Below are 15,247 nucleotides of genomic sequence, written 5' to 3' on the forward strand. Positions count from 1 at the left end.
TGAATGTAGGAAAAACATCTGCACAAAGATTTCAGCATATTTTAGGCTGGAGGATATAAAAACTGCTATCTAGAGAAGCTGGACCTCACTCTGCTAATTCTTCAACAATTTTACCCCTGCTTTTGACTGAGGTTGGATCTGAGTTGCCAGTATCCCTGTACTCTGAAGAGCGTGGCTGTGGAGCCTAATTCCTTACACACTCACCATCAAGGCGCAGGTAAAGGAAGTTCCGAAAAGCAAAGTAATCCTCCATGATGGTCATGAGGGACGTCATCTGGCAGAAAAGCAGCACGCGGTGGTTAGTCGCTCTCAATTTTGGCAGAATACGATCAAGTAGCTCAAACTTTCCCGAGGCCCGATACAGCTCAGCCCTGAACCCAAAAATGCAAAACAAGAAGACAGTATTACTGCTGTCTTCTTGAAGGATCCAGCAGAGCTTTGCTTTTCATACAGTGCCTTGTGCAGAGTAAACATTCGGTAAATAACTACGGAATGAATGAATGGATGAGTACATAGCCACTCCAAAGCCGTGGAGAGTGTTTCATGGAAAAACAGAATATATTTGTAGAAAACCCACAAAAGTACATTATATACTGTAGGTATGATGACAGAGTCTAGAAAGAAAAGGAAACCTTCTCATATTCTTCATAGTTTCACTCTCTGTCTCAACTCTCTTTCTTTCTCTCTGTCCCTCCCACACATACATACATGTATATTATGTCATTTCCTTAAATCTCTGCTTATTTAAATTCATAAAACAACTAACTCAGGGCATTGCAATTCACTGAAATACTTACTGAGCACCTACAGTGTGCTAAGCACACTACTGAGCATGTGCATAAGCAAAATAGAATCTCTGCTTTCCAAATGGGCAATTAGTGACTTAGGATAAGTACTAAAAAGAAAAACAGATACCTTCTTTGCATAAGAACAGTGTGTGGCAAATGTCAGCCCTGGACTGCGGCCTGTTTTTGTAAACAACGTTTTATTGGAACATGGCCAGGCTTGCTCATTTATATTTGCCTATGGCAGTTTTCAAGCTACAATGACAAAGCTGAGCTGGTGCAACTGAGACTTTTGGGACAGCAAAAGTGAAAATTTGGGGATCTGGCCCTTTGCAGAAAATAATTTGCCAGCTCCTGGTTTAGAGCATCAAGGGTGACCCCAATGAAGAAATAACAGTGTAGCCTAAAACCTGAAATAAAGAGCAAAAGGCAGCCAGGTGAAGAAGGGAGACTTAGGAGTGGAGAGGAAGAGATTCCAGGAAATGGAGAGAGTATGTGCAAAGGCCCCGAGGAGTAAAAGAATCTGGAGAGTCTGAAAAATGGAAAAAAGAAAAATGGTGTGTGTGGCTTATGCATAAGTCGAGGAGTAGAGGGGAGACACTGGGAGATGAGAGCACAGATGAAGAGGGTGGGGGGCGGGTTTAGACAGATCCTGTAGGGCTCTATAAGTTTTAGTTTTAAGTGAAATGGAAAGCCATTGTTGGGTTTTAAACAGGGGGGCCACGAGAGCTGACATCTTTTTAAAAGATCACCATGTACACTGTGAAGAATGGATTGGGGAAGAGATAGACTCCTGGAAATTCACATGAAAAATAGAAATTCACATTAAAAAAATACAATGGCAGAGTGCTGTCAGATAGAGAATGTTAGTGAGCTAAATTAGAGATTTTTTCCTCCCCAAGAAACCACTCTCCTCTTTTATCAACAGCGGTGTGTTACATTATTAAAACTTAGTTGTAGGGGGATGCTGTTGAGAAAACTCACCAGTGTCTATGCATTCTAGCCTATAACAGTGAAATGTAACACTGGCAGTGATTTTATGACACAGAGAACAGATAGATTTTTCAAGTGCAGGTCTTCTCAACATCCATCCCCTGCTCTGAGAACTGTCCTCCAAACACCCGCTGAGGCCATGTTTTCAGTACACGGCCTGGCCACCCTGACAGCAGCAGCAGTGTACCCCGCATCTGGAGAGAAGGAGAGCCTGGTGGCAATGGGTCTGCATGGCTTCCAATTCCTGGTTCTTGGCCCACTGACACAGGGGATCAAAGAATGGCCCCTTTATCTTAATAAGAAAATCTCCCTGGTGCCAAACAAGCAAAACAGAGGCTTTCTATCCATGCAAGGTACTTTTTCGTTGTTGCAGACATGTGTCTCTTCAAGGTCCAGATGAAAAATATTTCTTATACAGACCATGCTCCAGCAAATGATTGTAAAGCTGTACATGTTTATAGCAGATGAGACATCTTCCTCTCATGCACATTAATGTTAAATACTGACTTGAGATCTCATATGTTAAATTCTCTTTGGGCTCAAGCTACACTATTGGTTATAAGTAACAACCCTCTGAAGCTCTGACAACGTTTTTAGAACACTAGGACACTGTTAAGTCTATTAAAGGAGATCTATGTCCTTGAATAGCCACTTGCTCAAGGCATGTAGTCATTTATGCCAGTAAAGTAAAAGAGAATGCTGATATCGTTCTGGTTAACAACTTCTGCACCCTCTGCTGAAGAGAGGGGTTGCTGTGGAGGCTGGCAGTACTGTATTTGTGTGACAGGAAACACTAGAGAGAAAAGTTTAGGTAGCACCAACAAACCATTTTTTGGAAGAGAAAAAAAAATTAGGATTTACCCATTGATGACCCCATTTGAATAGCCCAGGTGTTCAGCAAAGGATTCCTTTAAAAGAGAGAGAAGAAAAAGGATTTTTAAAAACAGATCTGTAATATTGACATAATAATTATTCTATTACTGAGGTCATCCTATTTCTAGAATGCAATTAAACAAAATAATAAGTAAAAAAATACTCCTTATGGAAAGAACCAGGAACTCAAAGCCTTTGAATTCAGACTACAGCTTTGCCAGAAATATATCCTGTAAGTTTCAGCAAGGCTTTAGACTCTCATACTGAGATGACAGCATTAGTTCACTCATTAAACAGTGATTAAATGTTCGCTGGCCCAGGGCTGTGGTAGGCAGGTACTGGGGAACCAGAAAAAAAAGGAGGTAAAGAAGTACCTACCCCCCAAGGAGCTTAGAGTCTAGATAACAGGAAGAGCTTAATAGAAGCAAATCAGGATTAATATACACACATCAATATACTGTGGAACTGTTCAGCAGTAAAAGTCATGATGATGATATATGTACTAAGTATATAGATCTTAGCTTAGTGCAGTCGTAACATCCCTTCCACACTGTGCTTTTCTGCATTATAAATAAGGCCCTAAGTGTACACCACCCCTCAGGTAACTGGCATCCACTTTTAAAATACAGAACTTAACTACATATTTCCCTCCTCACTGATTTGGTGGAAGAAATAAATAGCTGTTCCCCATGTGATTTTCGTATCCCTTCTTGATGGAAGGGGAGGCCATCTGTGGGGAGGAGAGCACGTCACACCTTCACTTAACCACCGGCTGTCTCCCTTCTCTGCCTCCCTTCCCTCCTGAATCACCAAAGCTTTCCTCCAAGGGGACCAGATCTTTCCTTCTGGGCTCCACTCCCAAACATGCTCATCATTTACAGGGGCCCTGGTCCCTCCGGATGCTGCCCCGCTGGCAAAATGAACACTGATGGATCACAGCCCAAAATCCTACCCTGACTCTAGGAATCATGCCTTTCCTCCCTACAGGTGGCCAATCTCGACTCAATTTTTGAGGTTCCACCTGTTTCCATCTGTATGTATCAGTGGATGGTGATACGGTCAGGTATCAGCAGCATTTAAAAACCTCTGTTTTCATTTCTCTGGTTTAAAGATCCCCAGCGAGGCAGTGGGCCCAATCGGGAGACTGGGTTTCTACTGTCAGGAATATGAACAAAGGATGTGTAAGCAAGCAAAACGAAGACAAAAGCAAAATGCACACACAGTCTCTGGTTCACAAGTATGATACCTTTGCCAGTCACTGTGGGTCTTGTTTCCAGGAATATCCTCCCGAAAGTTTTTCATGTTAAAAAAAATTGCAAATCAAAGTCTGTCTTTCTATGGACTGCTACTTAAAACGTAAACAGGCAGGGAAAGGAGGGCATGTTACTTAAGCTTAGCTTCTCTGATCCCCCTCCCCACTTCCCAGGTGTTCCAAACAGAAGCTTGAGGGTAAAAGGCACTCCCCCCGACCCGTCCTGATATGACCCAGTGTGCTTCAAAAGTGCATTTTGGTATGACAAATGAAGTAAGACTGATACTTAATTTTCATAAGTCTTTAGTCCTCAAATCCTTATTCAATCCTGAATATTCATTGTAAGGACTGGTGGGAAGCTGAAGCTCCAATACTTGGCCACCTTATACAAAGAACTGACTCATTGGGAAAGACCCTGATGCTGGGAAAGATTGAGGGCAGGAGGTGAAGGGGACGACAGAGAATGAGATAGTTGGATTGCATCACCGACTCAATGGACATGAGTTTGAGCAAGCTCTGGGAGATGGTGAAGGACAGGGAAGCCTGGTGTTTTGCAGTCCATGGGATCTCAAAGAATCAGACACGACTGAGCAACTGAACAATAACAAATCCTGTATATTTTTGCTGAACATCTAAAAATTGTTTTTAAGAAAATATAAGATGGTAGGTGACAGGTTAACCTGATATGATCCCTATCACTTTCACCATTAGACCTTTTTTTCAGCTCCCCCAATCCAACATGGGTTTCCCTGGTGGCTCAGTGGTAAAGAATCCATCTATAATACAGGAATCACAGGAGACGTGGGTTCAGTCCCTGGGTTGGGAAGATCCCCTGGAGGAGGGCATGGTAACCCACTCCAGTATTCTTGCCTGGAGAATTCCCATGGACAGAGGAGCCTGGTGGGCCAAGGTCCATAGGGTCACAAAGAGGCAGACATGACTGAAGCGACTGAGCATGCATGCATGCAACCCAACAAGCCACCCCCACTAATACACTGATAGCTTATGGCCTGCTTATTATCACATTTCTGGTTTACCCGACACTTCGTATGTTCTTTAGTTTGAACATTTATCCTTCTGCCAGCCCTATCATCTATCACCATCTGATGACAAGCCAAATACACTATAGCTTAGAGATGCTAAGTGACGTACAGCAGGTTTTCACAGAGGTAAGAGTGGCCTGGGGTATGGACTCATTGCCACACCATGGACTCTCCTGCTATGTGTCTAAGGAGGCTTGTCAGTGGGATCTTGCCCTCCTTCCTCCCTACAGTTGTTGCCATTGTCATTTTGCTCAAACCAAGGCCTTTTTACTCTCTAAAAGGCCTGTTCCCTAAAGCAACAGCAGTGTCAGGAGTTAATTCTAATTTCATCCTACAGTTGGGACAGGACTCCAGGATATGGACAGAGGTGCAGTACATACTCTTACCTAAGAAGCGTGATTACCAAAAACAAGGATTAAAAAAAAAAAAAAAAGAAAGAAAAAGAATCTTCAAAGTCAAGAACATTTCAGTCTCATTCCCAGGAATATGGTTCTGAAAGTTAAATCCCTAGAACCTTCTATTTATTTATTTGTTAATAAACCAGTGAAAAATACAGAGCCTGCAGGTCCTGCCCCACGCCTCCTGCTCCTCTGCAGTGGACAGTAAGCAGCAGTAACTGCTGCCAGGACCGCACACATCCAAGGCAACCCTGAAAAGTGGAGGCTACAATTCTGACTCCTTTCCCTTCCTGCTCAGGTCAACGGCTCCTACTGGGGTAAAACTGTCAATTTAGGAAACTCATTCACATGTAAGGAACAGGGCAGAAAATGTCCTCTCCCCTGAAAATAGCTTCCTAGAGACCAGAGCATCAGGATAAAAAAACCTGGATTTACACCGTCATGGAAGAACCCAGAAAGGAAAAATACAAATCTAAGAAACAGTCTAAAGTCAGTGATCTTCACAGAGCAAATATTTCAGGAACATATTTCCCTTCAATGAATATAAATCCATTCTTTTAGTATTTTTCCACAGCATCCTTCTGAGAAAGCTGGATGTATCTGTCATTATCCTCCATGTCAGAGCACCTACCATAATGAGGCAATTCACAGTACTTACCCGAACCCACATAATGAGCCCTGGTTTACAGCATTTTCTCACCATTTAGAACTCCTGCCTATAAAATTCCAGATGCCCAAGTGTCTGATGCCAATGAGAATCCATAACCAGAAACCTCATGTTTGTTAATTCTGCTTATCAAGCTACCAGACCATGTAGTTGCAACTTCCACATGTTTTAACTTTGCTTTATTTTTTTATTATAAAAATTTTTTTTCAATGTAGTATTAGTAGAAACTGAACAACTAGGATCAGGGTCACAACGGAGACCGCAGGCTTACCTCAATGTGCTGAAACATATATGGGTGATTGCAGATCTTTCTCAACTGCATGATGGTGTTCATTAGTGTCTTAGCACCGCCTTTCCCCTAAGGACAAGCAGAGGAGAGTCAGAATATACATTATTAATTGATCAGCTATTTCCCATTTTTAAAAAGTAGGTTTCCATAGAAAGAGCAAAGAGCCATAAGTCATCTCGGTAGCCTACACTTCCTACTGTCCAAAGTTCGGGTTACTATTACACAGCCGTTTCTGAATTAGATAGACCATCTTCCATGTGAGTTATCTGAGAGGAGGGAATTATGTCCAGTGGATGGCTTTGAGAAATGACTGTCCATCCTGTAGGGTTCTGGGAAGACAGAAGCATGGCACAGATGCCCAGGGATGAAACTGGCTTTTAAAACCTTTTAAAATGCTAGCCTACCCTTAGGCAGATATATTGTGTGCAGACTTACACGAACAGAACTATTTTCATGATATGAACACCAAGACGGTGTTCATTTCTAACTGCTCCAATACAGGTAAAAGGCCAAGGGATTTCCTTTGGCAGCAACAATAATAGCTCCCCAAAAGGCCCTGTAATTTGCTTTGACAAATCAGCAGTCGTGGGGATACTTCCTGGGAGTGTCCAGTGGCACAGCCCTAAGAAGAAATCTGACAGCACCTTCCACAACGTACCTTCTTATCTTTCTCTGAACCATCTGTGAGGAGGATCCCTTTGGCTTGCATGTGGCGATATAGAATCTTCTGCAGAGCTGACATGTCACACTTGATCACATACTCAACCTGGGGAAAGAAGAACAGTACATAGGTTAAGAGCAGGAGAGAGAAGGTGCCTGTCCTAAGAAGACGGTTGAGACATGGCTGCTGGTGGCTCTCCTGGAATCATGAAGGTATCTCTTTCTGCTTCTTGGATTCATGGAGGTTGGGGAGGGGGGCGTGATGGAGAGCCCACAGTCATCACTGCTCAAGGTACCATTATTCGGAAGGGACTTGCAAAAGGTGATATGTCACTCAGGCCAGGGTCATGTTTCCTGAAATTTCTTGACTTGTTCCACGTTTGAGAGAGAGAGGCTGGCAGACTGTTCAAGTTCAAATATATTCAATACAGAGTGTATGTATATATATATATACGGCTTCCCTGGTGGCTCAGATGGTAGAGTCCAACTGCCTGCAATGTGGGAGACCTGGGTTTGATCCCTGGGTTGGGAAGATCCCCTGGAGAAGGAAATGGCAACCCACTCCTGTATTCTTGCCTGGAGAATTCTGTGGACAGACGAGCCTGGCTGGCCGCCGTCCACGGGGTTGCAAAGAGTCAGACACGACTGAGTGACTAACTTTCACTTTCACATATATATGCATTTCCTCTGCTTCCCAACTATACCCTGTTTCATACAAACAGACCAGTTTGAGGAAAACCAGTACCCAGCCAATATCCCCCGATTTTTTTTTTTGGAAAATATCTTTTTAAATGATCCTGTGTGGCTGGCTTCCCTCAATTCTGATCCTAAAAGGAGATTCATAAGCGCCTAGGTTGACTGTAGGTAATTACTCTCTGCTTTTGAAGGATGAGAGGATACTACCTAGTGGGGACAGTAGGCCAAGGAGAGGAGTGACTCCACAATTAAATGCAGCTTTATGATCATCTTCTTTAGAGGCAAGGCCTTGTGTGCTTCCACTTGAACAAAGGAAAAATCCAGTTTTAAACTGTGACAGAGAATTCACGTGCGGGTGTTTTCACACACACCTGCAATACTTCTCACACACTCCTAATGCATGCAGTCTGCCTTAATTATTTCCTATTATTATTTTTCTTTATTAAAAAAAATCCCCAGAATACAAATGTGTAATTTTCATAATAAACATCAGATTAACGCCTAGAAATCTGCAGAATGTGATTAAAAGTAAATCAGCGAGCTGCCTAATGTTTAACAAACTGATTAAAAGTGATCAGGTTATTTTCAGCTCTGAGGACCAGAGTGAGGAGGTCACAGATGAAGAGAAGTTGAATATTCATTCGACTGTTGCTTTAGAAGGGGTCTGTCAGGCCAGGTGGAACTGCAATTAATAGCATTTTGCCACTTGTTTTGATGCACCAAATCAGATTAGAGAAAGATGAGCTCTTTTGCAGACAAGTAAAGAAAAACAAGTGACCCGCCATAAAGTTTTTAATGATCTTCTTGGCCAGAGAAGAACATCTCCAAGTTTTAATAAATAAGGATGCACTTAATATGGGTTTTGTGTTTTACAGACTTGATCATGGCATGTTTTAAAGTATTTTGACTTTTTCAAGTGCTGTTAACTCTCCATGTAACTTGATCATGGTGAAGAAAATATTAAACAACTTCAGACTTTGCAAGCATAATGATAAAAATGACACCGAGGGCTAATATTATTGAGCTCTTTCTATGGACCAGGCCCTGTGCAAAGGTGCTTGGTGTGCCTTCTCCCATTTTACCATATAAGAGCTGTAGGGCAGAGTTAAATTTAGTGGTGTTTGCATTTTACAGATAAGGAACTTGAGCATCAGAAATGTTAGGTGACTGGGCTGAAATGATGCAGCCAGCTATTCAATGATCCAGTTAGGATTGAACCAGACTGCACTTTCTTAAGCTCTAAGTTAAACATAACCAAGAAGACTTTCAGGCTCCCTAGTTCTGCCCTGATGTTCATCTTCACCTGAGGCTCACTGCCAACCAGCTTGTGCACACCTTCCTGAAAATGGAAAGAACTGCTGAGGCAAGCTTTAAGTGCACTAGGAGATGGCACATCCAACATGGGGGACCGGGACCCTCAACCTCCTTCTCATCAGTTAGCTGCTGCCAAGAGCTGGATAGGCGGGAGTGTGGGAACGAGGCATGCACGGTGATGCCATGCAGACAGGGAGGCCAGACAACCCCACAGGGGCCAAGTCAGCAGAGAAGTGAGCTCATCCCTAGGACCTGACGGCTCCTGTAGAAAGGGGACCTCCCCTCAACCCTCCTTCCTCTCACCACTAGGGAATCACAGACGCTGGTGTGATACACATCCTCAAAATCACCATTCTAAGTTTCACAACTGTATTTTACGTTGGCTCCTTGTAACCTCCCCAACAAGTCCAAGCTATTTTGTCTTTGTATCTTCTTATAGTCTTAGGGCTGCCTTTCTAAATCTTACTCTTCCTGAGGGCTCTTTGTAAGGTCTTCCCTGATCACCACACCTATCAGTCAATCCTCCTTTTTATTTCTCACAAACAAGCGTTTATTAAGCTTTTTTGATGGCAATCCCTTACCAAGAATACATGTTAAAGTACCTCTTCTGAATACATGCCCATATATTTATGAATTACATGCCCATGTATTTATTTATGAGTCATATGCATGCACTAATATTAAAGCCTCAAAACACAGGTTAGTTTCAGGACATGGGTCAATATTAGGCACTTGTTTTACATCTACATTTCAAGGGGCCAAGGTGATGACATCTGACTTTTCAGCCAGTTACACCCTGATCCGCAGGGATCTCTCACTGACTGACTCTCCTTCTATGGCAAGGACCTTTGCTCCTTATAGGCTTCCCAGGTGGCGTTTGTGGTAAAAGAACTTGCCTGCCAATGCAGGAAACATAAGAGATGAGGGTTCGATCCCTAGTGGGGGAGGAGGAAGTGGCAACCCACTCCAGTAGTCTGCCTGAGACCACAATCCATAGGGGAGCAAAGAGCTGGACACAACGGAAGTGATTTAGCATGCAAGCACCCTGATCACTCTCTAATGGGGCTGGTGAAAATTCACACTGGGAACAGGAGAGGTGGCAGGTCTGCACTTTTCCCATTGTCCACCTACTCTTACTCTATTTCTCTTGTTTTCAGCCTGGGATCCTGGGATCTTTTAAAAGTCTGTCATCCATCCTGAGGGTCAGGGGTGTTACAGTTTAGTTAAAATGAGATCATCCTAAAATTCCTTTATCTGGATATGGGGAAACCCACAATGCTGACAACAGGCAGAGAGCAAAAGAACCCAACTGTAAGGGTGGATGGATGACCGATGTCTCGGGTGGGGGTGCTCCCCCTCACGCTCCCCATCCCCAGGATAACCAACACAGTCTAGGCCAGTCACCTGCTGGACTCTGTGACATAGGCTTAAATACCACATGGGTACCAGGGTCTGTATGTTAAATCAAAAAACCATAATTGTTTTTTACTTTTTAGGAGAAAAATGAATATAAATAAAAGCTCTAAAATCTTCCTTCCACACCCCAGTGGACTACTAGTAAGCACCTGTCCTAAAGCACTTGAATGCCTGGATCCCTCAACCTGATGGGGTGGGTGATGCTGCCCTTCACTGTCATGCCACCATTCAGCGACATCGCACACCATGCCTCCAATTTCTGGTAAAGCTCCTGCACCTCCCACCCCCGCCCAAGTGCTGTGCAGTGCACAGAGCAAGCCGTCAGAGCCACGCATCAAGAAAAGGGCAGACTGACAGTGATGAGGCGAGGGAAGCCTTTGTAAGAATCACACCATCTCAAACGCTGCTGGGTCTGAGTCGTCTCCGAAAACCTCGACGGCCCCTGATTAGAGTATGAATTTGAAAGTTCCTCAAAATGGGCTGATGCTGAAGGAAATAAAATCTATATATGACTCTGTAATAAGGATGCTTCTCCCAACAGGTTAGACTTATGATGGCCACTGGGACTCTTATTTTCAAAGGACAGGTAAAACTGGGGTGCCAACCTCATGGACATGACAATTACCTCCTAAGGCTCATTATGTTGGTAAATGACCAAACTGGTCCCTTTCAAGGAGCCAAATCAGGTGGTTACAGTGGCCCAGACCCTCCTCCTATATAACCCGGGAAAAGCTTTCAACCTTTATTCATAGTTTCTCCCTAAACATTATTCCTTAAAGGATGTATTATTAGAACAGGAAACCCAGACTACTGTGTGATACATTATCACTTTGTGTATTGAGATTTCCAAACAATAATATTAAATTTATTAAAGTCCTGGGTTCTGAAATCTACAGCATGAAACCATATGGAAGTTTCTTACAAAGTCATGTACATGTCTATGACCAAGCCACTCTCACATACTTCCTAAAATGAAATGCAAACCTATGCTCACACAAAAGCCTATACACAAATGTTCACAGCAGACAAGCACAACTGTCAAAAACTATAAACCACCCAAATGTCCTACAATTAAATTGATAAACTCTGCTGCATCCATGCAATAGAATACTACCCATTAATAAAAATGAAACAGCTACTGATACATCCAACACCTTGGATGTTTCTCAAATTCATTATGCTGAATGAAAAACCAGATGCAGAAGGTCTGATGAGACATATTGTCTGATTCTATTCCTCCAACATTCTGGAAAACACAAAGCTATGAGGATGGAGGATGAACCATCGGTTGTAAGAGGCTAAGGGCAAAGTGAGAGCATGACTAAAAAGTGACCACACCAGGGAATTCTGGGTGGGTGGGGGGCACTGGGAGACAGAACTGTTCTGTATTTTGATTGTGATGCAGTTAACGTAACTAGGAGACCTGGGTTTGATCCCTGGAGAAGGAAAGGGCAACCCACTCCAGTACGCTTGCCTGGAAAATGCCATGGATGGAGGAGCCTGGTAGGCTACAGTCCATATGGTCGCAAAGAGTTGGACACGACTGAGTAACTTCACTTTAACGTAACTGTCTTTGTCAAAACTCAGATCTATATACTAAAGAAGAGTATATTTTATTATATTTAAATTAAAAACTAAAATGGAAATCTACTTCTATAATTGATTCTTTTTCATGGAAACAATTTGAGCGTTGCTTCTATGAAAGATTTAGCCTTTTGCTGCCATCCGCCACAACGCCTTTCTAGATTCTTTATACAGCCTGAGAAAGACATACATGTCTGTGGCTACAAGCAGATGGTGGCAGAAGAAAGCTCCTTTCCCCCAAGGATAACACGTAGGTGGCAGATTTTCCCCAGATCAAAGTCCTAGCAAGGTAGAAAGAACAAAGAGTGGACACTGGCCAAACCACATCAACAATAGCTACACACACATGCTAGGGGATTAGTTCATCACCTTAAAAGGGTGACGGTAAAATGCCAGGACCAGAGGACACCGAGAAACTTGACGTGAACAGGAAAGCAGAACCAAAGTCAGCAACAGAAACAGCAGGGCAATAGAGAAAGGAAGGACTCTGGGAGCAGCAGCTGTCCTCAGCGGAGCCTAAACACGTGCCAGGCATTGTATTATGAGTACTGCATCCGTGTAATCCTCTTCTATAAAGCATGTATTATCTATTTTCTAGTTCACTGCTGAGAACACTGAGACCCACTGGTTTAAGTAACATGCCCAAGAGCACACTGTTAGCAAGAGACAGAGAAGCAGCGGGGACCCAGGTCCACTCTGACGGGCAGAGCCCATGATTTCCACCCCACCAAGTTACCTCCGGAAAAAGGTAGCTTATCCATAGCTTATACAGACATAACTCGGATATAGTACAGGTTCAGTTCCAGGCCAACACACACAGGGTGCAATAAGGTGGGTCATATAAATTTTTTTTGTTTCCTAGTGCACATAAGTCATGTTTACACCACACTACAGTCTATTAAGTGTGCAATAGCACTATGTCTAAAAAAACATTGTACATACCGTAATCAAAAATACTTCATGTTGTGGAAAATGCTATCCTCTAAGCCTTCAGTGAGTCATAACATTTTTGCAATAGTAACATCACAGATCATTGATCACAGATTCACATAAATTTAACAACAATGAAAAAGCTTGAAATTCTTCAAAAATTACCAAAATTTGTGACACAGAGACATGAAGTTAGCAAATACTGTTGGAAAAATGGTGCCAATAGATTTGCTTGAGGCAGGGTTGCCACAAACCTTCATTTTGTAAACTATGCAATTTTACAAAATGCAAACAAGGTATATATATGGGTGTTTAATATACCTCAAATATAAAAATTTGGGTATTAAAGAGTACAAGTGTACTTCATGCAGGAAACATGCTCTTCAAAATCTAATTTTAAAAAAAAATCAATACTCAGGAAGTTTTCTTGTGAAAAGAGCCATGAAATAAATGTTTTAGTAAAGTAAGGAATTTCTTTGTGATATAACCAACCATCCCATGATCCTTATGCTGCAAAAGTCTGTATTTTAATCAAATGGACTTCTTAAAAAGTGGGCATACTTTCAACTTGTAATATTTTTTAAATCTATCTACATTAGCCAGTCCTGGAAATCAGTAAACAAGATTTAGAAGTTTTATGGGATGAATAAATGAGTAAGTTCAGATAATTGTCTTTCACTGTATTTGTTGCTTCTTAAGAAACAAAAGGAAGAATGGGGAAAATTAAAATCTTTAACATTTCATTTCTGTAAGTTCTGGATCTCAGTAACACTAAAGGAAGCTATATGACCATCGTACCCATTCCCCAGCTTATTCAGTAACTAAGGTCCACCTTGAACAGAAAGAGGGTTATCCAAAGATGTCAAGACCACACGAAGTCAAAGAAATATTGACAGCATTCAATCCCCAAGATGCATTCACTAGCAAAATAAAATACTTAAATATTTGGGTTTTCACTACGATAAGTGTGGTATAAGAACGGTGTTAATATTTAATTTTTCTCTGACTGCTAAAGATAGGGGATTAGGGGACAAAATTCTCTCTTGCTAAAGTAATCAACTTTGCATAATATCTTGCCAGCTCCCACTTAAAAATGAATAGGATGAACCATTCTGTCCAAAAAAATAGAGTCATTACACAGAAAAGCACAATGATGCAAAACACACATTTCAGAATTGGCTCCTCTAAAGAGAAAAGTTACATCAAACTAGCTCATGCAGCAAACAGTGCGCAATGCCAAATAATCTATCTGTAAGAAAATGAAACGCAGAACTCCAGTGTTTGGAACTCCAGAGGTTCCAAAATATGATGAGAAACATATTAAACTAATACCCAAATCCAGTCCAAAAATGTGGCACTAAGGGCTCAAAAAGACATCCTAAAGCCCTGAAAAATCAGTGTCCAAAAACTAATCTGAAAAATATTTCCTTAAGATGTTCATAGAATCTTAATTAGATGATGTTATCTATAATAAGAACCCTATTTTTCACTTACTATCAGAACAGTGACATCCCAAGCATCTGACATTGAACACATTTCCGGGAAATGTGGCAAGCATTTACTAGGCCTTCTGATAAGGATACAAACCCCGAACTCATAGCCTTACGTGGCTCAAAGCAGAACACTTTTATGGCACCTACAAGAGTGAACTCAACAAGGTTAGTAAAATTAAAAAAAAAAAGAAATTCTAAAGTTAAAATAGTATGTCAATTCATGTAATGTTAAGTTAATGTAAGTTAAAGCTAAAATGTAATGACAGTGATTTGGTAATTTTCACAAATCTGTCCCCAAACTTTTGGAAACCAAGATGAAATGTTCAAATTTCCATTCTCTCTCTACACTAAACCCTCCAGCTTCTCTCTAACAACTACAACAAAAAAGTCCTTTAAGATATTTTCCAGTTACCTGGAACTAAAACATAAGCCTGCTATTTCAGAAATATCATTTCAGGGGCAGGTAATTTGAATATAATGGCAGAGGGAAGAAATCACAACTTTTGAATTTGCAATATACCTTTTCTGGAAGCTGAGATTCAACTTCTTTCTTCAGCCTCCTCAGTAGGAAGGGTCTCAACACCTTATGCAGACGTCTGATGATCAATATAGTTTCTTCTTCATTTAAGTCCACCTGCAAGAGAGCCTTGGATGAATTTAATCCTTTTTTTTTTAAAGGTTACTTCATGTAATAACTCCTTATACTGTATTTATTATTGGTTTCAATATATGTCTGAAATTTTATGTGCATTAAGGCCAGGTTTATACCTGTCATGTACACCTCAGAATTCTGTTCCCACCTGCCTACCAGCTGGTAACAGAACAGCCTCTAAACAGATGTCTTTGTCTGAATG

At 41.7% G+C, this 15,247-nt stretch overlaps 1 protein-coding gene across 1 annotated transcript in view; it reads right to left on the minus strand.

Moving 5' to 3' along the window:
• SMARCA2 (SWI/SNF related BAF chromatin remodeling complex subunit ATPase 2) overlaps window positions 1–15,247 on the minus strand; it is a 163,458-nt gene that overhangs the window by 86,530 nt on the left and 61,681 nt on the right. Inside the window, exons 18-22 of the mRNA XM_068973585.1 lie at window positions 14,914–15,027; window positions 6,959–7,066; window positions 6,283–6,369; window positions 2,640–2,686; window positions 205–371 (exon numbers count right to left, since the gene is read on the minus strand). Of these exons, the coding sequence (XP_068829686.1) occupies window positions 205–371; window positions 2,640–2,686; window positions 6,283–6,369; window positions 6,959–7,066; window positions 14,914–15,027 (523 nt within the window). The remainder of the gene's footprint in view (window positions 1–204; window positions 372–2,639; window positions 2,687–6,282; window positions 6,370–6,958; window positions 7,067–14,913; window positions 15,028–15,247) is intronic.

The sequence above is a fragment of the Capricornis sumatraensis genome, chromosome 6, assembly GCF_032405125.1.
Source record: "Capricornis sumatraensis isolate serow.1 chromosome 6, serow.2, whole genome shotgun sequence".
Classification (NCBI taxonomy): domain Eukaryota; kingdom Metazoa; phylum Chordata; class Mammalia; order Artiodactyla; family Bovidae; genus Capricornis; species Capricornis sumatraensis.